This window comes from Mustela erminea, chromosome 2, assembly GCF_009829155.1.
Source record: "Mustela erminea isolate mMusErm1 chromosome 2, mMusErm1.Pri, whole genome shotgun sequence".
NCBI lineage: Eukaryota > Metazoa > Chordata > Mammalia > Carnivora > Mustelidae > Mustela > Mustela erminea.
Genome location: NC_045615.1, coordinates 39,235,183 through 39,257,978, shown reverse-complemented (window position 1 = coordinate 39,257,978; position 22,796 = coordinate 39,235,183). Strand labels below are relative to the sequence as shown.

General features: G+C 33.2%; 1 protein-coding gene and 1 pseudogene across 2 annotated transcripts in view; both read left to right on the top strand.

Moving 5' to 3' along the window:
- The window catches only part of GLRB (glycine receptor beta), a 100,761-nt gene that overhangs the window by 41,000 nt on the left and 36,965 nt on the right, over positions 1-22,796 (top strand). The window contains exons 1-4 of one of the 2 annotated variants that reach the window (XM_032332695.1): positions 17,502-17,505; positions 17,664-17,893; positions 18,018-18,100; positions 19,681-19,821. In XM_032332695.1, coding sequence (XP_032188586.1) covers positions 17,503-17,505; positions 17,664-17,893; positions 18,018-18,100; positions 19,681-19,821 — 457 coding nt within the window. In that variant the 5' untranslated portion in view covers position 17,502. Of the gene's footprint in view, positions 1-17,501; positions 17,506-17,663; positions 17,894-18,017; positions 18,101-19,680; positions 19,822-22,796 lie in introns of those variants that run through there. The other variant, XM_032332694.1, reaches the window with a different exon arrangement.
- LOC116584401 lies at positions 6,619-8,882 on the top strand (annotated as a pseudogene).

Here is a 22,796-nt window from a genome sequence, read left to right as displayed (position 1 = left end):
TATCCATGACGAGTTGGACTACAGGGACAAAGGCTTCTATAAAGTAGTAGTTTTGTTAGTAGGTTACTAATTAGTAGATTACATTAGCAGATTTTCTGAATGATGTGTGATATAATTACTCCTGCTTCTTAAAATGCATTCAATAAAGTCCACTTGCTCTTTGATGTTTTAGAATATTAGGTTTTCTGCCTTTTTGAAAAACGATGTGCTGAAACGATACTTCAAGTGGGAGAAAGAAGGCCCAAGTTTTTTGTATTTTTTTGAGATCCTTATATTTTATTAGTAATATACACTGTGGATCGAAAGGCCAGTAATGGATAGGGCACAGTACAATTTTTCAGGGACTCTCCCAGGCTAGAGAAAGAATGATTTAAAATATTTATTCCTTTATTCCTCATGGCAGCATAATGTGTTATCAAAGCAACTATTTATTGCATTTAATTTATGACACCCATTTTTGTATCTAATTGAAATAAGAATGTTATTTATTTTTTTGTAGAAGCATGTATTTAGCCCCTGAATAATTGGTTATTTTCTTAGTGTGTAAATATTTTTAGAGAATTATTCAAAAGTAGATTTTGGAATCAAATTCATTTATTTCCGGTGACTTTTTAGTTTACCTAAATGACAGAAATAGAGTATAGATCACCAGAAGACAGCTACAGAATAAGATAGAGTGAGTGCCGTATAGCACTCAGGAGACAAGTGTAGCACTTGTTTACCGAAAATGTGGTTAGTCTAGCTAAGCACTTCACTTTGTAAGAATAAGAGATGTCCTTTTTTCAAGGTGAAACTTTAAAGGAATCCATTTTGTCTGGATACTCTTCTCTGTGCCCTCTTTTATTTCTTGGCATCACTAAACTAATACGAAATCATCTCTGGAAGATGTTCTGGTCTGTTGGAAACACTCCTGCTCTGTCTTGCATTTTGGGACAGTTAATGCAAGGATATTTTTTCTCATTTGCATAAAAGCCACACATGTGTCCAGCTCAGTAGATATCATTAATGTATCTCTACTTCAGTCATCATTGAATGCCTTCCAAATGTTAGACACTTCAACTTCTCCAGGCCCCGTCTGTAGTTACTTGATGGTATCCGGCTGAAAACACTGGGGGAAAGGTATGCTAGAAAAAGGAGAGGAACTTTCCTACAGATTATTTGAGGATTATAATAAAATATTACATATTTATAACATATTCTCATATTGTCCTCCTCCAGGGATTCAATATAGTAGCTAACCCAGGGAACTTATTTCTGGGACCAGATTCAGCCTATTCTCATTAGAGTCTTTGTCCCTGCTTTTTAACCCTGATTTCCATTTCTTCTAATTCTTCTTTTCGGGCTGCTCTGACTCACTTTGTGCCTTCTTTTCAATCCAGGTCTTTCATCTCTATCACTTGTTACTTAAATCTGATAGCTTTATTTTTCTCTCTCTCTCTCTTTCTTATTTATTTATTTTGCTAATAGCCCAAGAGCATATTTCTTAAAAACAAACCAAACAAAAAAGTCCCCCAAAACAAGAGGTTGGGAAAACAGAGGGTATTAGATTTGTGTAAATAAAGGATATATGTTCAGGGAAACAATATGGTGACCAGTGTGTAAGTTGCAATATTAGACTGGCTTGTGCTTGAATCTGTTGTGTAAATTACAAAAATAAAGAAGCAGTAGCTTTCAGTGATGGTGATTCTTGGGTTGTTATGCATTCTCAAATTCATTTCGTATTTCACAATAGAATTTCAATCGAAAGAAAATGCTAAAGAAAATGAACCATTTATAAGTTTGTTAGTAGCACCATTATACAGTTGGGATTTTGTTTATTAATAGCCCACTAGAAATTTCCCTTACAAAGTTCTGCTAAAAATAAAGGAACTCATAAAATCTGGGAAGCTTTGATACTGCCCCAAACTTTTCTCTCCCATTCAGACCTTTCTATCTCAACTGGAAGTTGCTTATTCCAGAATGCAGAACACAGAACTTGGGGGTGACTGTGACTTCAGTAGCTGCAAGTCAGGTGGTGGACAGATGTAGGGCAGCTTCTGAAAGGGGAGGACGACCATTCCATTTTTCCAAAAGATAACACTGATTATCAAAGAAGCAATCAGGTTTATAGGCATTCACATTGTTGTTAGGAAATTTGAACCAATTCCATTTGGAAACCATTTCTTTGTGCTAATTTTTCTTTTTCTTAATTCAGATGCTAACTATTGGCGACTAAATTAAAAGTAATCTCACACTTATTCAGAAGCAATAATTGTGTAGTGAAGGAGAAATTATAGCCTTATTAGTATTCCTTAAGATCTTCTATACTTCCATGGTTATAGGCCCCTTCAGCTTGTTTTATTATATCATTTTATAAGCATTATAATTCCTTTTTCTCATATCTGTGTTTATTTACATTCCACTAACTTATATTTTTGTAAGGTATCATTATAAATACTATACATGGTATTTACTGACATTAAGAGTAACATCACCAAAATTATCTAATAAGTATAGTCATCCTATTTCAAGTTCTAATTTTATCAGTTTGCATGCTACTGCCTGTGGCAACTGAAATGAGTATTCAGAACACTGAGAAGAATGGTTTTTTAGAGGTCAGGGGCATCTGCTCTGTGGTTAATGATTGTAATATATGTTGATTTTTCAATTTGGTTTTTATCTTTGGCTTAAATCACTGGGATTTTCATAAATGAAAATGTGAACTATTGTACTTGTGAGGAAAAATTAGGTAGTATGTTTTACTACTAGTCAATGCATAGACTTCATCAGGAACACCTAAGAGCTATTTCATGGAAATAGGAGCCTGTTTGTATAATCCATGTTCTTTCTTTGGTTGAGGATGCTTCATGATTATACTGAATTATGATTACACTGCAATTCATGGTCCCATCAGACTTTCAAAGCCTTTCTGCTGCATGACTTATTATGTGTCTCAGTAGACTTCAACTCTTTTTGAGCAACCCAGTGTGCCTGTCAGGAAAAAAAAAAAAAAAAAAGAAGTCACATTTTGGAACTGTTAAAGAGCTGAATTATGGTTCTTGGCAATTATTTATCTTTGTTGTTTTAGAAACAATTTTATATATTTCCCTTTATATAAACTTACGTTTCTTTCCTTAAAACTTGTCTTAGCTTACTATTCTTTTTATCTTGTTGCTTTTATTATTAACTTTCCAGGATTATTTCACTGTAGAATAATATTAGACATATTTTCCCCATTTTTCTCTATTTTCCATCTTAGATAGACAAAGTTTTAAAAGGTTTTTATATTTATTTTTTCTCATATGATCAATATTCAGGTCTGTCCCCTGTGGTAGTCTAAATAATGTTCCCTCAAACCGTCCATGTCTTAATCTCAGAACCTGTGAATAAGGTATTTTACATGATAAAAGAGACTGTGTGTTTATAATTAAAGTAAGGATCTTGAGTTGGGGAGATTATTCTAGTTATCCAAGTGGGCCCACTATCATCACAGGGTCCTTCTAAGCAGGAGGCAGGAAGATCAGAGTCAATAGTGGTAGATGTGATCAAGATAGTGTGAACGTGGAGTGACGCAAGGAAGTGATGTATCAGTCAAGGAATGTAGGCAGCCTCTAGACACTAAAAATGCAAAAAAGTGGAGTCTCTCTTCAGCTCCTCAAGAAGGAGTAAGCCTTACAGATACTGTGACTTTAGTCCCATGAAACTAATTGTGATGTTTCAAATTCCAGAACTTTAATAATTTATGATGTTTTAAATCACTAAATTTTGATAATTTTGTTACAGCAGCAATGGGAAACTCATACATGTGCTGATGAACACTTTGTTGATGCATTTTTTTCCTCCCAAATTCTATTGGAAGATTATCTAATTGCATATAACTTCATCCTATATGCTACTAGAGATATCTGATTATGTATATAACTTTTTCATATATGTATATGGGAAAATAATCAATGGTTTTAATTCAGTGATTACTAAATACTCTCACTTGTTAATTGTAATAAGGACATAATTTGAAAGAGAATATATTTTTAGTTGTTAAAAATGTATTTCATTCTCTTTTTTTGTCAAAGTTACTTTTTTAGTATCTGCCTTAAAATGAAGAATAACATGATTTGTTGTGGATACTTTTCTCTACCCTTTTTTCTCCTAGCTGTATTATTTAGAAGTATTGGTGATTAAACATCATATTAGGCAATAAGGAAGGATGAGAAATGCTCAAGTTTTACTTTCTTCTTCCAGTAATTAGTCATTGTTATCAACTGATATAGGAGAAATTAAATTAATGGTATTAATAATACTAGACAAATATCCTAACCTGTCAAAATGTGACAGTAATATGTATTAAATAGAATCGTGTTGCGTACTTTTTATTCAGCCCAACATACTGCCACTCTTATGGAGTTCATAGTTCAGGGAGGCACCACAGTACCACCTAGCAGGCACTCCTAATACACATGGAATATTGGAATAGGTCTGGAATTTTTAAATATTCATAAGGTGTTACTAAATAATATTTAACTATTTTTTAAATAAAATGACATGTTGGGAATAATTACTAAAATATAACCTAGAAAATTTTAGTGGCATTTTGCTAACTCATAATTCTTACATGAAATACCTAACCTCACTAATGACTAAATTTAAATCTTTTCAAACCAGGCTTATAACAGCTCTTTGACAGAACTTTAATTATAATGCTGCCAGATGCTATGAGAGCTGATCTCCTTCATTGCCTTGAATGCTAACATTTTTATTATAAGGTAAAGACTACAGATGAGTTATGGATTCCCTGTGTGAGAGGCAGGTAAAAATTATAACTAACCAGAATAGCTATCCTAACAACAATAGAAAGTATAAACATTTTTTAAATATTAAAATATCAATAAAATAATATTTAATATTTAAATATTAAATATCAGTTTTAATGTCTTGTTGTGAAATGTTTTATTGCATTGAAGAAATAGTTGAATTTGGGTCTTAATTGGGACTGAAAATTTTGGAGAACATCCATTTTCCAGATAATGACTAATAGTGTACTCTTTGGAATGAACAATGAGTAGTATTTGTCACCAAGTTCTTTAAAAACAATTAAGTAATTTCCCACTGATAAAAGAAGTCTGTTTCTGATGGGAATTTGTTCATTGCAAAATAAACTATAAAGCTATAATTACTGTGATTGACTAATTGAAAATGAAAATAAATAGGTTTCAAAGATACTTATCTTAATATAGAACATTTGAAATGCCAATAACTAGTAATTATTTAGAAATGCTCATAAAACATTAACCAAAGCAACTAATGAGCTTTTATCTTTTAATGAATGTTAAACTCAAACTATTAATTTAAACTGTAAAATTTTAAAACACTCTTAAAAGATATATAAACTTGCTACAACTTGGATTGAATCATAATGATATGTGACTACACAGCTAATAGAAAAGCATCTTTGAAGTACTTTTATAAGGAAATAATAGGATATAATGGCCAAGACTGATACAATGAAATAAGCAATTTCCAGATTTTTGGTGATGCTCATTATAATACAACTCTGGAGTTCTACTAAAAAATTAAGAAAAGGATTACAGTGGAGATTTGAAGATATGTGGTGTGTTAAGCTTACAGTGGAGCAGTTGAAAGCATGAAGAAATAATTCAGGAGATGCTCAGAAGCAGATTTTTGCACTGTGTCAAGATTTGTGACTTTGAAGTAGATTACTGTTAAGAATAATTGTTGGTTGGGAGCACTGGGTGCCTCAGTTGGTTAAGCATCTACCTTCAGCTCAGGTCATGATCTCGGGGTCCTGGCATCAAGCCCTGCATTGGACTTCCTGTTGAGCAGGGAGCCTGATTCTCCCTCTGCCCTTCCTACTCATGCTTTCTTTCTTTCTCCATCTTCTCTCAAATAAATAATACAATCTTTAAGATAAACAAATGAAAAAATAATTGGTTGATCAACACAGTACAGAACAAACTAAATGAGTTACACTAGATGCAGAATTGTTTTGAAGCAAAAAAAAAAGAAAACAAAAAACTTATTAAACTGTGTTACCAACATTATAGAAGGATAACAGCAGCATAAAAGGTATATCCTAATAAGGCAGTATACTTGTCTAGCTTTTAATATGGCCAAGTCCAGTTCATATACTTTGTATACTATCTCATTTAATCTCTATAAAAACCCTATCTTTGTGGGTAAGTTATTACTATCCCCATATTATAGATAGGAATTTTGTCCTTTGTTCACTTCTTAATCCTCCATAATCTTGCTTTTAATATGCCACTCTACCAAAAATGCTTTTGCTAAAATTTTCAGTGGCTTTCTCATTTGCTGAGAGTATTCAGTATGACTCTGCTTGACACTGTATGACACCTGCTGCTGTTGACCTTCTCAAAACTTTGGACTATTTGGTTTGGTGAAATCACATTTTCAGGGTTTTCTTTTTTCCTCAGTCTTCTAGCCTGCCCTTTGAATGCATGTCCTTCCCAGGGTTATTTATTTATCTATTTTTTTGCTTTGGATTCCTACTCTAACTAATACTTATGGACAAACTCTTAATTAATCATCTTCTTCTTTTTTTTTTTTTCCCCCTTTGGTTATGTTTTCAAGATTCATTTATATCATAACAGGTATCAGAATTTCATTCTTTTTTTATAGCCAAATAATATTCCTTAGGGTGTATGCATATACAGGCATACCTTATTTTATTGTGCTTTGTAGATACTGTTTTTTTTTTTTTTTTACAGATTGGAGATTTTTGGCATCCTGCAATGAGCAAGTTTATTTGTGTCATTTTTCCAATAGCATTTGCTTACTTGCTGTCTCCTTGTCACATTTGGTAATTCACACAATATTTCAAACTCTATTATTAATATTATATTTGTTATGATGATCTGTGATCTGTGATCTTTGATGTTAGTCTTATGATTGTTTTAGGGCATCAGGAACCAAGGTCATATAAGATGGCAAACTTAATTGATAAATGTTGTGTGTGTTCTGACTATTCTGCCAACCAGCCATTTCCTGTTTCTTTCCCTGTCTATGGGTCTCCCTCCCCTGAGATACATAATACCAAAATTAGGCCAGTTAATAACAAGACAATGGAATCTAAGTGTTCAAGTGAAAGGAAGAATCATATACCTCACTTTAAATCAAAGGCAGAAATGATCAAGCTTAGTAAGGAAGGCGTGTCAAAAGCCAAGATAGGCCAAAGGCTAGGTCTCTTGCACCAAACAGCCGCATTGTGGATGCAAAGGAAAAGTTCTGGAAGAAAATTAAAAAATGCTATGCCAGTGAACACATGAATGATAAGAAAGCAAAGCAGCCTTGTTTAGTGGTCTGGATAGAAGGTCAAACCAGCTACAACATTCCCGTAAGCCAGAGCCTAATCCAAAGCAAGGCTCTAAGTCTTTTCAGTTTTATGAAGGCTAAGAGAGGTGAGGAAGCTACAGAAGAAAAGATTCAAGCTAACAAAGGTTGGTTCATGAAGCTTAAGGAAAGAAGCCGTCTCCATAACATCGATGTGCAAAGTGAAGCAGCACGTGCTGTTAGAGAAGCTGCAGCAAGTTCTCCAAAAGATCCACCTGAGGGCATTCATGAATTTGGCTACACTGAACAACGGATTTTCACTGTACACAAAACAGCCTTCTATTGGAAGAAGAAGCCATCAAGGACTTTCATAGCACGAGAGGAGAAGCCAGTGCCTGGTTTCAAAGCTTCAAAAGACAGACTGACTCTCTTGTTGGGGACTAGTGCAGCTGACAACTTGAAATGGAAGCCAGTGTTCATTTACCATTCTGAAAACCCCAGGCCCTTAAGAAGTATGCTAAATCTATTCTGTGCTTTGTCAGTGGCACAGCAAAGCTGGCATCACAGCCCTCTGTTTACATCATGGTTTACTGAATATTTTAGGCCCACTGCCGAGACCTAGTGCTCTAAAAAATGATTCCTTTAAAAGTATAGCTTCTTCACAATACTTTTGGTCATCCAACCATTTTGATGGAGATGGGCAACAATATTAATGTTGTCTCCATACCTGCTAATACAGCATCCATTCTGCAGCCCAGAGATTAAGAAGTAATTTTGAACTTCAAGTCTTATTATTTAAGAAAAGCATTCTGCAAGGCTATCGTTGTCATAGATAGTTATTCCTCTGATGGATCTGGGCAATGTAAATTGAAAGCTTTTGGAAGGGATACAGCATTTTAGATACTATTAAGAACATTTGTAATTTGTGGGAAGTAGTCAAAATACCAACATGAACAGGAGTTTGGAAGCTGATTCCAAACCTCATGGATGATTTTGAGGGGTTCAAGACTACAGTGGAGGAGGTTGCTGAAGATACAGTGGAAATAGTGAGAGAACTAGAATTAGTTGTAGAGCCTGAGGATGTGACTGAACTGCTGCAAGTTCATGATCAAACGCGAATGGATGAGGAATTGTTTCTTTTCAATGAGCAAAGAAAGTGTTTTCTTGAGATGCAATCCACACCATGAAGACATTGTATAGATGGTTGAAATGACAACAAAGGATTCAGAACATGACGTAAACTTGGTTGATAAAGCAGCAGCAGGGTTTGAGAGGACAGACTCCAGTTTTGAAAGAAGTTTTACTGTGGATAAAATGCTCTCAAACAGCATCACATGCTACAGAGAAATTGTTCATGAAAGGAAGAATCAATGGGTGTGGCAAACTTCACTGTTGTCTTCTTGTAAGAAATTGCCAAACACTTTGATCTTCAGCAGCCACCAGCCTGGTCAGTCAGCAGCCATCAGCATTGAGGCCAGACCCTCCACCAGTAAAAAAATACTATGACTCATTGAAAGATTAGGTGAGTGTTAGTATTTTTTTAAATAATAAAGTATTTTTTAATTAAGTCAGGTACATTTTTTAGACATAGTGCTATCACACATTAATAGATTATATATAGTACAATGTAAATATAACTTTTATATGCACTAGAAAATCAGACAATTCATTTGATTTGCTTCATTGCAATATTCACTTTATTGCAGTGATCTGGAACTGAACCCACAGTTTCTCCAAGGTATGCCTGTATACCCCATTTCATTTATCCATTTACCTCTTGATGGATGCTTGGGTTGCTTCCACCTTTTGGCTCTTGTGAATAATGCTGCAATGAGCATGGTGTGGAAGTATTTGTTGGAGTCTCTGGTTTCAGTTCTTTTGGATTTATACCTAGGAGTGGAATTGCTGGATCATATGGTATTTCTATTACATTTTTGAGGACAAAGTATAATTACTTAAAAGTGAAAAATGTACATTTAGTGAGGAAGTATGGACATGTTAGTGATTTATTTAACTCATTAGTGAGGGACCCAGCGGGATACTAAAGCTGCTTCAGTGGAAAATTCAGGAGCTTGAAGTGAAAGAATGAATGCTGAAATTAGATTGCTAAATTAGACACAGGCTTGTTAATGTCTCACAGGGCAATAAAGGTGTAATCTTTGGGGATATCTTTTCTCCCTGACATAGAACCTTTGCATTTGTACCGGGCAGATACCATTTGCAATTCATGAATCTTCTGTATCTTATCTGCTTTTGCAGAATTTAGGCCCTAACTAATAGAAGATGGCAAGTCAGACAAAGATACACTTTCCTAGAGAACCCCACAACCCTTAGGTGGGCTTGTTATGAATTGTTTCATCAGGATATTGAAAGGTTGAATAATAATATTTTTTCCTTATTTCCAAATTTTGATTTTTCTTACCTTCTTTGTCTATTCCCTTTCATTTTGTTTATACTATATTTTACATCCACTCTTTGTAACTTTTGTACATATCTTTCTTAGAATGTATTACTTTGTTGAAATGTATTTACTTTTCTTTACATTTTGATACATATTGCCTAATAACTGTCCAGGTTAGCTTATACTCCGGGAAAGTTTATGCATTTATGTTGCTATTGTTGGTGTATGAATGTGCCAACTCTCTCTGCCTTACCAGTGATAAGTAGGATTACTCATCATCATTTCTAACTTCATGGGCAAAGGGAAAAATAAAATCTTGTTTTTCATTGTTTTTCTTTTGTAGTGGGGCAGAACATATCTTCATGTTTATTGGTTCTTCATAGCAAATTTTGCTATAGAGATTTCCATGAGAGTGCTTTCTTAAAAGAAATGTACAGTACCCCCTCTGTTTTTGAGAGAACTATCAGATTGTTTTATATAAATCATGTTCATATTTTTAATGTTAAATATCATTCTTTCATATGAAAATAACACATTTTACTAATCTGTCCTTTCTGATGGATTTTAGATTGTTTCTGGGTTTTTGTTTGTTTGTTTTTTTGTTTGTTTGTTTTGGTTTGGTTTTGGCTATTACATAGTTGTATGCAGTAGACATCTTTGAAATGTATTTATGTACCAAGTACCTTACTTTTAAAGATCATTTTTTTAAAAAGATTTTTATTTATTTATTTGACAGATCAGAAGTACCAAGTACCTTACTTTTAAAACTGGACCTTTTTTTTTTTTTTTTTTTTTTTGAGAGCAGTTTTATCTTCACAGCAAAATGGAGCAGAAAATATGGAGAGTTCTCATATACTCCCTACGCCCCCTACCTACAACCTCCCCCACTATCAACCTTTGCACCAAAGGGGTGTATTTGTTGCAATCAGTGAACCTACAATAGCACATCATCAACCAGTCTGTAGATTACATTAGGGTTTGCTCTTGTTGTTCATTTTATGAGTTTTGACAAATGTTTGAACATATGTATCCAGTTATAATTTCATATAGAAGAATTTCAGTACCCTAAAAGTCCTCTGTGTTCTGCCTGTTCATCTCTCCTTCCCCTATAATCCTTGGCAACCACTGATTGATTGATTGATTGATTGATTTTTACTGTATCCAAGTTTTGCCTTTTCCAGAATGTCATGTAATTGGAATTATGTAGCATATAGCCTTTTCAGATTGGCTTCTTTTACTTACTGGCATGTATTTAAGGTTCCTGCATATATTTTTATCGCTTGATAGCTCATTTCTTTTTCTTGCTGACTAATATTCTTTTGTCTGCATGTACCACAGTTTAACTATTCACCCACTGAAGGACATCTTGGTTGCTTCCAAATTTAGGCAATTATGAATACAACTGCTATAAAAATGGACGTGCAGGTTTTTGTGTAAGATTTTAGTTCCTTTGGGTAAAAACCAAGGAGTACAGTGTTGTAAGAAAATATTTAGTTTTGTAAGAAACTTCCAAACTCTCTTCGAAAGTGGATGTGCCATTTTCATTTCCACCATCAGTGAGTGAGAGTGCCTTTTGCTCCATATCCTCATTTGCATTTGGTGTTGTCAGTGTGATGGATTTGGCCCTATCTGATCATTGTGTAATTGGTATCATTGTTTTAATTGTTTAATTTGAATCTCTCTAACGACATATGAAGTGGAACGTCTTTTGATAGGTTTATTTGTCATCAGTATATCTTCTTTGGTGAAGTGTCTGTTAAGATCTTTGGCCCATTGTTTTTTTAATGGGGTTGTTTGTATTCTTATTTTTACATTTTAAGATGTATTTTGTGTATTTCTTCTTGGTCTTGACTTTAACTAGCATCTTTCTCCTGGCCACTCCCAAACCTCTGTCTCATGCTCTGGCCTCCTTTTAGTACTGATCTTGATTATTTCTGCTACTTTATGTTTCTTGGTATTTAGTGATTCTTTTGTATTGCTGACAAAACTCTTGAGAAACAGTGACTTTTGCCTGCTACTTTAGTCCTGCCCTTTCTTAATATCACCACCTGTTAAAATTCTGCCAACTCTTAGAGAACTCCCCAGACTCACTATCTGCAGGCTTTCCTGACCTGTGTCTGTAGTGATCATTTATTCTCTCAGTAAGTGCTGTCACCCCTAGAATCCTTACCATTTATTCCCTTACTTGTTTAATCATCACTTCCTGTTTGACTTATCATATGGTTTCACTTATTTGTGGAACATAAGGAATAGCATGGTGGACACTAAGAGGAAGGAAAAATGAAGGGGGAGAAATCGGAGTAGGAGAAAAACCATGAGAGACTATGAGCTCCAGGAAACAAACCGAGAATTTTAGAAGGGAGGGTGGGTAGGAGGATGAGTGAGCCTGGTGATAGGTATTAAGGAGGGCATGGATTTCCTGGAACCCTGGGTGTTATACACAAACGATGAATCATGGAACACCACATCAAAAACTAATGATGTACTATATGGTGACTAACATAACACAATTAAAAAAAAATCTCTTCCTGAGGGTATGGCCCTCAAATTTTTATCTCTCTCAGACTGGTAACTCAGACCTTCAAACATAGAAAGCTCTTAATGAATTATTATTTAATGAATGAAAAAATGAAGGAAGAAATGAATGTTTAACCTAGCAAAGTAAAACTGATTGTTAACTCAGTCTCTTTTGTAACCATTGAATTTAGTCTTGAACATAAAAACCATAGATGTTTTATTTTGTTAGTCCACAAAACAAACCTACCATTGTTAGTAGATGTATCTTAAGTCTTTGAAATCTGAATAATATTAGGTTGATCAGATACTAATAATTCATATTAATAATCAGAAATTGCCTTGTTTTCTAGTACTGTATTATATTCATCTTTTTATAACCAGCTACTAACATAGTCTTCACATCTGTTACCCAAAAAACATTTTTTAAAATCTTTTAAAGAATAGAATTAAAGTCAGTTTTGATGTTCAATAACCAATTGAAACTTTCAGGTGGCATCTTTGTAACTATAGAAAAGGAATGCTGTCAATGGTAGTTGTGAAACATTTCAAAGTGGTGATAATAACTATAATGGTAATAGAGTTAATAATACATATAATAAATTAGTTAACTTTTGAGTACCCTCTTTGTTCCAGGTTTCATGCTTTAGGTACGACCTTTCATTTGATTCTTGTGAATAACTGAGGATTAATTTTATTGATGAATTTAAGCTCAGAGAAGTTAAGTGACTAGCCTTAGGACACATAATAGGACATAATTCAGACCCACATTTGTCTAATTGTCCTGTCTTCAAGTCTCAGTGTAGGTGTCAGTTCACTTTGTTACTTTTAACTAACTAATCCTGAGTCTACATGCCCCATAGCAATCTATTTCCATTTTCAGAGTCTTTTTCAAATTGTTTTATATTTGACTGATTGTCAATGTAACTGACAATTATTTCTTTGAAGTCTGAGAGTACTCACAGTGTGTCCTTAGTACCTAGAGCATGGAAAGTAATATATGGTTAATAAATAATTTTTGAATTGAATGAGTGAGCCAACCCATCACCTAGAGATTTAGGAGGAATTTAAATAAACATCTTTGGGAAATAAATGATATATTCTGTAGCTAGATTCTCAAGGATGTTTAATGGAAAGGAAACTGATATTTATATAGTGGTCACTATATTAATCTTTTATATTGAGCATTTTATTGAATTATCACATTAGGAATTAAGATTCTTATTTTTTAATGTTAAAAATTGAGCTCAGACAGTTTAAGAAACTTGCTCAGAGTCAAAGCTATAAGATTCAGAGCTGAAACTTGAGTGAGAAACTTTGTATTTCCAAGTCTATGTTGACTCCGTTATATTAGACTCTATAATTTGATTAATATAACTACAAAAAATTACTTGTGATGATAGATAGAATTTTAAAAGGGATGGCATTAAAACATTCTTATATAATTTGTAATTTTGTAATTTTTTCCACAGATAGGTTTTGTTTTGTCAAAACCTTTGATATTATGTAGGGCCACACGCTGGGCTTTAATCAGCTTTTGGCTGGTTAAAATGTTTTGAACTTAAGAACTGATATAAAGATATAAGCATTATAAAGTCATTCTTGGATTGATGGAAGCACTGATTAGACTTCAAGAAGGATTTAGAAGAATGAACTTCACATGGGGAAGCACCATTCGAATTACTTTAAAGTTTTAAAAGAAAAATAACTTTGCTGTATAATTTTAGATGAGTTACCCATACAATTTTTGGAGATAGAATTGTGGAATATAGAAGAGTGTTCCCCCAAAGAATGTGTGTATGTATGGAGATTTTAAGGAGAACTCAGTAGTAATTCTGGGGTAATTTTTAAATTTCTACCCAAGACATTGCAAGGTGGCTTATTTTTAATTATGCAAAATATGCCCAAGTTAAAGCTTAGAATTGCTTTAACTCCTGTCAGATATCTTGAGTATTGTTATAAAATATCGATATGTCATTGGAAATTAATTACCATGATGTAAACTAACATACATTCCAAATTTCATCTAAAGAATACCAATAGGTCTTAATATCTGTATCTCTAAACATAGAGCTAACATTCTATTAAAATATGAAAACCTCATTTTAGACTAAAATAAAGCATCCTGATTTTAAAAGCCACATTGGCAGTTTCTGGGAAGTGGCATACAAACAATGTTGACAGAATCTTGTCAAGAATATGACAATCCAGGGTGCCTGGGTGGCTCAGTCGATTAAGGGTCTGTCTTTGGCTCAGGTCATGATCCCAGGGTCCTGGGATACACTCCCGCATCAGGCACCTTGCTTGGTGCAGAGCCTGCTTCTCCCTCTCCCTCTCCCTGCTACTCCTCCTGCTTGTGCGCACTCTCTCTCTCTTTCTCTCTGTGTCAAATAAATAAATATTCTTTAAAAAAAAAAAGACAATACCTAAATTGTTATTTGACTTTTGATTCATCTCTATTTCTGTCAAATGTTTTAGGTGTATCATAATACCAAAAATATGCAAGGTAATAATTGAAATAGGACTAAATATGCAAGAACCACACAGTGATAGTCATACAAGGATATGGGAGAGAAATTATTAATTCAACTGGCTATAGAATTTAGTCTTTTGTGCCGTAGCTGCCAGGTGAAAAGAAAAATATGATACGAGGGGCGCCTGGGTGGCTCAGTGGGTTAAAGCTCAGGTCATGATCTCAGGGTCCTGGTATCAAGCCCCATATCAGGCTCTCTGCTCAGCAGGGAACCTGCTCCCTCCTCTCTCTCTCTGCCTGCCTCTCTGCCTACTTGTGATCTCTGTCAAATGAATAAATAAAATCTTTAAAAAAAATGATACGATAGTTCAGTCTTGCTTTCCTGTAATAGGAAGCATATAAGAGAATCAGGAAAGTATTTTTAGTATAAACTCTGAGGAATATATTTCTTTTTGCAAAGCCTTAGACTAAATATGCCTAGCACATAGTAAATACCTAAATAGTTGTATTATAGTTATATATGTATAAACAAATGAGAAATTACATATAGAAGAACTTACCTTGTATATTTTCATGTAATGACCAAAGTAAGGAGTCATGGCTTTAATAATGTGTTTACAGATACATAGCAAAGTCATCTGGTTATTTTTCATACTAATCCTTGCAAACAGGTTAAGGATGTATATTTTACCATGACATTGTGAATGCACATTTTAAATATGGAAGATTAAAGATGTAGTTTTTGATGATATACCTTTTGATAAGACACAGTACATAGAGAAGGTAATAAAATAGCTTTAGTTTACCTAATTTTAGAATGCTGATAATTTAAGCAGGTCATTCCAAGGAAGCTTTTTAGCAAATAATTTAAAGTTGAATACTGTTAAGTGTTCAAAGTAATGTCAAGTGTATGTCAACCATGTGCTTTAGCTAAGGTAATGTAACTGATATCTTATTAGAAAATCAAACCCCAGGGCACCTAGGTGGCCCATTGGGTTCAGTGTTGGAGGTTTGGTTTTGGCTCAGGTCATGATCTCAGGGTCGTGGGATGGAGCCCCACATCGGGCTCTATGCTCAGCAGGGAGTCTACTTGAGATTCTCTCTCTTCTTCCCCCTACCCCTCTTTGTGTGCTCTCTCTCTGTCTCTCAAATCTTTTTTCGAAAAAAGAAAATAATTGAACCTAATGTGTATTCTTTTTAAAGGGGAGGGCCATGCATGTTTGCCTGGAATGGAAAAAAGCTTGCATCAGGAAGCAAGATGAGGTCTTCTGGAAGTCTCACCATGTGATGTAGATAAGCCTTTGTCTTGGATGCATCTGAGTTAGTTCTTTTTGTCATAATCACTGTCAGATGTGAAGCAATTAAGTCCCATTATGAGTTTTAAGATAGTTGTATATTTTGACAGTTCATACAGTTGTACAATGCAGCTCTTTATTTTCCAGAGTTCTAAGCCTCCTTTATTCCCTCCTTAATTCCATGTTCATTTGATTAGAAAGATACTATCTTTTTTTTAATCAGTGCTGCATATATGTTCATTGCCAGCTTATATAATCTTTAATTTATTTGACTTTGGTCCTCTAGCATCATCTGCATACGATTTTTAAGAATCAATTTGTATTATACATGTTGAATTTTTTAAATAAATCTTAAGTTTAGAGTAGCTATGAGATGTAGGTAGTTTAAATTTTATTTAACTATCTATACTTCATTATGTGGATGTCATTACTACGTACCTTACCCTTCTACAGTTATTATGTAGAGTCTGAAGATCATGTGAGAAAGTAAATTTTCCAAGCTTTTTTACTGGGACAGTTACTACTCCTTGATTATGTTTTATTTTATATGTTATACATACATAAAACATGTACACTTAGGTTTCATAGAAATCTATTCTTATTACTAAATAAAAGATGATCTATAATGTCTTCCTTCCTAGTTGCTTTTTTGGATTTTGATTCATTTTCATCATGTTGAAAGGTTATAGATAGACAGCATTTTGTGAATTTTGAATGACTGAAAGAAAGGAAGCTGAATCCCAAAACAATTTTTACCTTGAGCACTTCTGTGCATGTTCTGAGTGCAGTATGTAAAATTAAAATCAAAAGTCCTGAGCACCATGCTCAGTGCTAAGTACGTACATGCTAACGATCTGATTTGTGGCAGACCCCCATTTCACTGACGATATAAAATGTATTAACTACTAAACATGTTTCTAGGTTCTCATATTCTTAATATCTATGTCTTGACATAATTCAATTTTTACAAAGTTTTAAAATGAGTATTTTTGAAGATAGACAAAAAACTGAAGTAAAATGGCCAGCTTTTTAGTGGATTTCAAAACATTTTTCTTCTTATTTAAATAAACGTAACTCAAATTTTGATATGCTTAATCTGTTTTGCACGATGCAAGTCTCATTTGACTTTATCACATTCTCTCTACAATCATATACACATGAGTAGTCAAGAATAGTTTATCTTTTCCTTATTACATATATGTAGATAAGTATATGTGTTATAGACATATATACATGTTATATATTGTTTTTATAGCTTGCTACTTAGTAAAAGGCAAGTAGAAATATTTTCCCTTGGCTGCTTATCTATTTTTAATTAAATTTTATTCTACTTTTTTGGAGGAAGAATGACAATATTTAGTAATCTCATGTTTTTTTTTATTTAAATTTTTTATTTTTTATGATAATATCACTTAACCAACTGGCATAACTGGTATTTGTAAAAAGGTGAAGCAATTATTGGTAAAGTTATATTTTGATATCGGAGCTAGCAAGTGCTAAGGAAATTTCTGTAAAGTTATTACATAGACACAATGGTGTCTTTATATTTAGTGACCAAGCAGTTTTGATCCTGTTTGGTCGGGGGAGAATAAAAATATCTGTGCTGCTTATCACTGAAACTCTTTTCATTCTGGTGCTGAATATATTCTTTCAAATAGCAGTAAACACACGCATGCACACAATTTTTTTCCAGGACTATAGAGTTAACATCTTCTTGAGACAGAAGTGGAATGATCCCAGGCTGAAGCTCCCTAGTGATTTTCGGGGCTCGGATGCACTGACGGTGGATCCCACAATGTACAAATGTCTATGGAAACCTGACTTATTTTTCGCAAATGAAAAAAGTGCCAATTTTCATGATGTGACCCAGGAAAATATCCTTCTTTTTATTTTTCGTGATGGAGATGTTCTTGTCAGCATGAGGTACTCTTTAATAATATTTGTACAGCCCTACGTGTGTGTGTGTGTGTGTGTGTGTGTGTGTAAATTCAGATTATCACAGACAAACACATTAAGTGACATCTAAGACCTCTGTTTCTACTTTCAGGTTATCTATTACTCTTTCATGCCCTTTGGACTTGACCTTGTTTCCCATGGATACACAACGTTGCAAGATGCAACTGGAGAGCTGTATGTAAATGAGACCCTAAGTGACTATAGGAATACAAATTCTTAAAATCTCTAACCAGTACATTCTGCTAATCTCTTAGATAACAATGGTCAAACTAATGCTTTTTATTACAAATAGTAGAATAATTTATTTAGGATAATTGTTATTCTTTTACTGTAGTAATTACTAAGATAGACACATCTTTTGGGTGCTAGGTTTTGCTTTCAGTTTATGTAGGTGTACACTGCTAAATTGTTCCAACTGCCATCATCATTTGAATTGATAATATAAATAAAGGAGAAAATCATAATTGTTCTACTGTTAAAGCCACATGTTCAGATCATAAAATTTGAAAATATTAAAAAACAGCACCTAAATCCTACCAAGTAGTCATTTCTGTGGATTGTCTAAAAAGTTTTTTTTTTTTTTGCAAAATTGGGATTTTTGTGTTTCTATGATCATATGTTTTTCACTTTCATGAAAGATATACCACATTAAGGCATAAAGTATATTAACTGAAATAATTATTGAAATAATTGTCTTTAAAATATACCAATTAATTTGCTAATCATGCTTATCCTTTGAAAATAAAAGTAGGACATAAAACTTGAAAAACTAACACTAAAATAAGGAAGTCTTAGCCTGAAGACCTATATTCAATGAACTCTCTCAGCAAAAAAATAAAGAATAGCCTTGTAAAATATGTATATACTTGCTAGATGATATGCTTTAAAGTTACTTTGTGGTTATCTGCTGTTTAAAAAAAAATTTACTGAAGCTGGAACCTAAATCTGAACAATCTTAAGTGCTTTCTAACTATAAATTGAGATTTTGCAGATGTAAGTGTATGTATGTATGTAGGTTTTTGTGTGTTGTATCCATTTATGCCTGTGTTATTATGTATTTGTGTAGGAAATTCCAAGTGGGTATTTATATTCAAATCTATTGTCAGATGCACTGAAGTATTGCTTTGAAAAATCCAAGTACTTATAGTTGAATGGTAGGCTATGATATGCTGTAAAACCCCATAGGATCCTTGGGTTGTAGCCATATTACCTAAACCCAAAATATGTGCTTTCACATTTAATAATGATGTCCACTTGAGAGACTGTTTTCCTGCTTTCCTGTGCAATGCAACTCCCTTAGGGAAGTTTGTAGTTATTTCTTCAAAAATATAAGTGATTTGTGCTTAAGGTTTTTTTTTTTTTTTAATTTTCAGGTAGCATATTGTATAATTGTGAATGAGTTTATTCTGAATATATTCAGAAAGCTAGTATGACCTATTTACTTTTTATTGATGACAGCTCTGAAATCTGACATAGCAAAGTATGCTACTATATAGGAGGCAGTGAGATTGTAACTGTGTACCATATGCTCATTGTTTTGGTTTGTTCTTTCTTTAAGCCAATTATCTGTAAATTTGTGCTACTGTTTTCATTGATAGCCATAGATTTTATCTCTGCATTTTTAACAAGAGTTTCAAAGAAGAATGACCTGTTATTTTACCATTTATGTGTGTAATAATTGGATTCTTAAAATATTAAGAAAATATTAATTACCTTTCAAACTAATATTTTTATTTATTTACTTTTGTTTATAGTTGGCTATACAACTGATGATTTACGATTTATCTGGCAGTCAGGGGATCCTGTTCAGTTAGAAAAAATCGCCTTGCCTCAGTTTGATATTAAAAAGGAAGATATAGAATATGGCAACTGTACAAAATACTATAAAGGCACTGGTAAGTAATATTCTTTGAATTAAACAAAACTAAGTCCTGTTTCAAAGGTTTGTTTCAATTTTAACATATATCAGGAACAGAATAGAAGGAAATTATTTAAATAGTGAGTTCAGTATTTATAAGTAGTTTATCTTTACCTTCATATATTTAAATCTTTCATAAAATGACATTCACTAAAGTTCTTAAAAATGTTTATTACTACATAGTTTTGCTTTTATGTAACTACATAACAAGAGGTTTTCAATTTTTTATTTTAGTAATATGAACTCTCCCAGGCAATAGTTTTCTTAGGTGTTGCCAAGAAACTCTTTTTCTGGCAAGTTTCAGTTTGGGACCAAACATCATGGATTTGATGAATGTAGTCCATACACACTTGTCTCCTGTCTTTTAGGCAGGTTTAGATGTTGGTTGACCCATATTCTTAGTTACAGAAAGCACTGATCTTTATGCTACGCAGGAAGTGGAAAGTGCGGAGAATAACTGGGCATCAGTTAATATTGCCTGTATAATATTGTTGGCCTAGGTTATGGAATGCTAATTGTGAAAAGCACAACAAATTAACCTCATTCACTACATTACTTCAAGCTTTGCAGAAATGAAAATATACCCACTAATCAATACTTTAATAATATGATTCATATACAACATTTGAGTCACAACTGACCGTTATAGTTATTGAGGGTTTCAGTTATTAAATATAATGGCTTTTCCTATAGTAATATACATAAAAGGCTGATTGAATTTTGCTCATTATTTTCAAACTAATCATTTCAATTTTGAATTATGAAATTCTAATTTTCTATGAGGAAGTAAACAAAGATATGACAAAGGTGTTCAGAAATAGATATAATTAGGAGCATCTGGGTGGTTCAGTTGGTTAAGTGCCCAACAGTTGATTTTGGCTAGAATCCTGAGATCAAGGTGGTGTAGAACTCTGTACTCAGGAGGGAGTCACCTTGAGACTATCTCTGCCCACCCCCCACAACCCACGGCTGCTCTTTCACTCTCAATCTCTCTTAAATAAATAAATAAATCTTAAAAAGTGAGATAGAGAAATAGATATAATTTAATGTATTGTAACATTTATGTTGACTTGCAAAAATAAAAATGTATACTGTAATTGTGTAGGATTCGGGGAGATCAGATGTTTGAGTTTATAATGCTGCCATCATGGCATCATCAAAGACAAAATATAATACGAAAAAAGGCAGAGTGAACTTTGACACATTTACAGGGCTACAGTAAAAGCAACACTTAGGCAACTTGGAGATAAAGTTAGTTTGAGCATCTGTTGTCATTGACACTCACATAATTTAATGGATTATATAGCATTTATATATAAATAGCTCCTTCTGTTATAGAGTTTATAGTATATTAGAACAAGAGAGATAAAAAACAAATACACTGCTAAAAGAAATTATAAAGTTTTTTAAAAAGGAAAACCTGAGAACTCTTAAAAAATTTGACCATCAAAACACTCATGTATGATTTGGATACATGGGCTTTTAGTGATCTTATTGACAGTTCTGAACCAGTTCCTTTATTTAACACAGAAAATAACTGAGGAGCACAGTGATTGAGGGACTTGTGGAAAGTTGCAGGCAAATCAATGTCAGCTGCTGCATGAAGAACTGTACTCCTTTTCTCTGTACTCACTCAAATTAAGGGAAATGCACTACCGTGTTTAGAAACTTTGACAGGTCACCTAGTAATGGAAAAAAAAAAAAAAAGGCTTGAAAGCCAAGGACAATCCTTTTCAGATTGTTGTGTAGAAACACATATTTGGTAGATAGCTTTTGGATTTCTTGCTGTTTGTTGGGCATTATTTTAAGTGCTCTGCAGGAACTCTATTTTAATTCTCACAACCACCCTATGCATTCAGTACTTTTATTTTCCCTTTTTTACATGTTAGGATAATAGACCAAAGACACTTACCCAAGTCATATAGTTACTGAGTGATGACTGGAATAGTGAGTCTGACATTGCTATACTACCTGTGAAGTCAGTCCTCCTACACTTTGCAAATAGTTATCCACATCTAGATTATATGGTTAATATTTCAAAATGAATAGGCTCAAAATTGTTTTGAGAAATTCGAAATGACCTTATTGAAGTTTTAAGCTTTGTCTAAAGATGAAAATAAAGCTAGTAATTTTATTTCTGATTTTATGTAATAGCATAAAATTATGAGATAGCATTGAAAATCCTGGGTGTTTTTTTTTTTAACTTATTTTTTTTACCTTTAAGTCCTACATCTAAAAACCTTCATTGGGGATGCAACAAGGAATAAAGGAGATATCTCTGTCTTTTTATAGATCTATATTCTAATATGGTACACACATAAAATAAATAAGATCCTTTTGTGCTTGAGAGGTTACTCAAGATTATAAACACGAAAGTTTTTTGTGGTCCTTTTTGAGCTGTTTTAAGTAAGTCGCTGATCTCTCATTAGCTACACAAAATAACGATAAAAGAACTTATGTCTAACATAATGATAATTGTCATTTACTGTGTTTCAGTAAGCATGTTATCAGTGTTTACATGAGTCATCATATGAATATAAGTAAAACATTTTAATATTTGGATAATATTTAGATATGTATTTATAAATATGGAAACTTATAAATATATGAATGCCTAATATGTAAAATAGTGAAAAAGATATAGACAGAAACATTTATAAAATGATGGACAGTATTTTCTTTAACTAGTACAGAAATAATCAGAAATGATGATTTGGCTTTAACTTTATTAAAAATTACAGTTATTTTATAATTATAGATGTTACAGAGGTGGAGAGACGGATAGGAAAACAAGTATACAGAAATACTTAAATTGAAAGCCTAAGTGAATAATAGTGAAATAAAACCTCACAGGAAATAGAAAGTAAATTGAATTTGCCAATGAACATTTATATCAATTAGCTGCCCACCTGCCTCTCATAAATGTAACAGTACTAGGAAAAGATCAAAAAA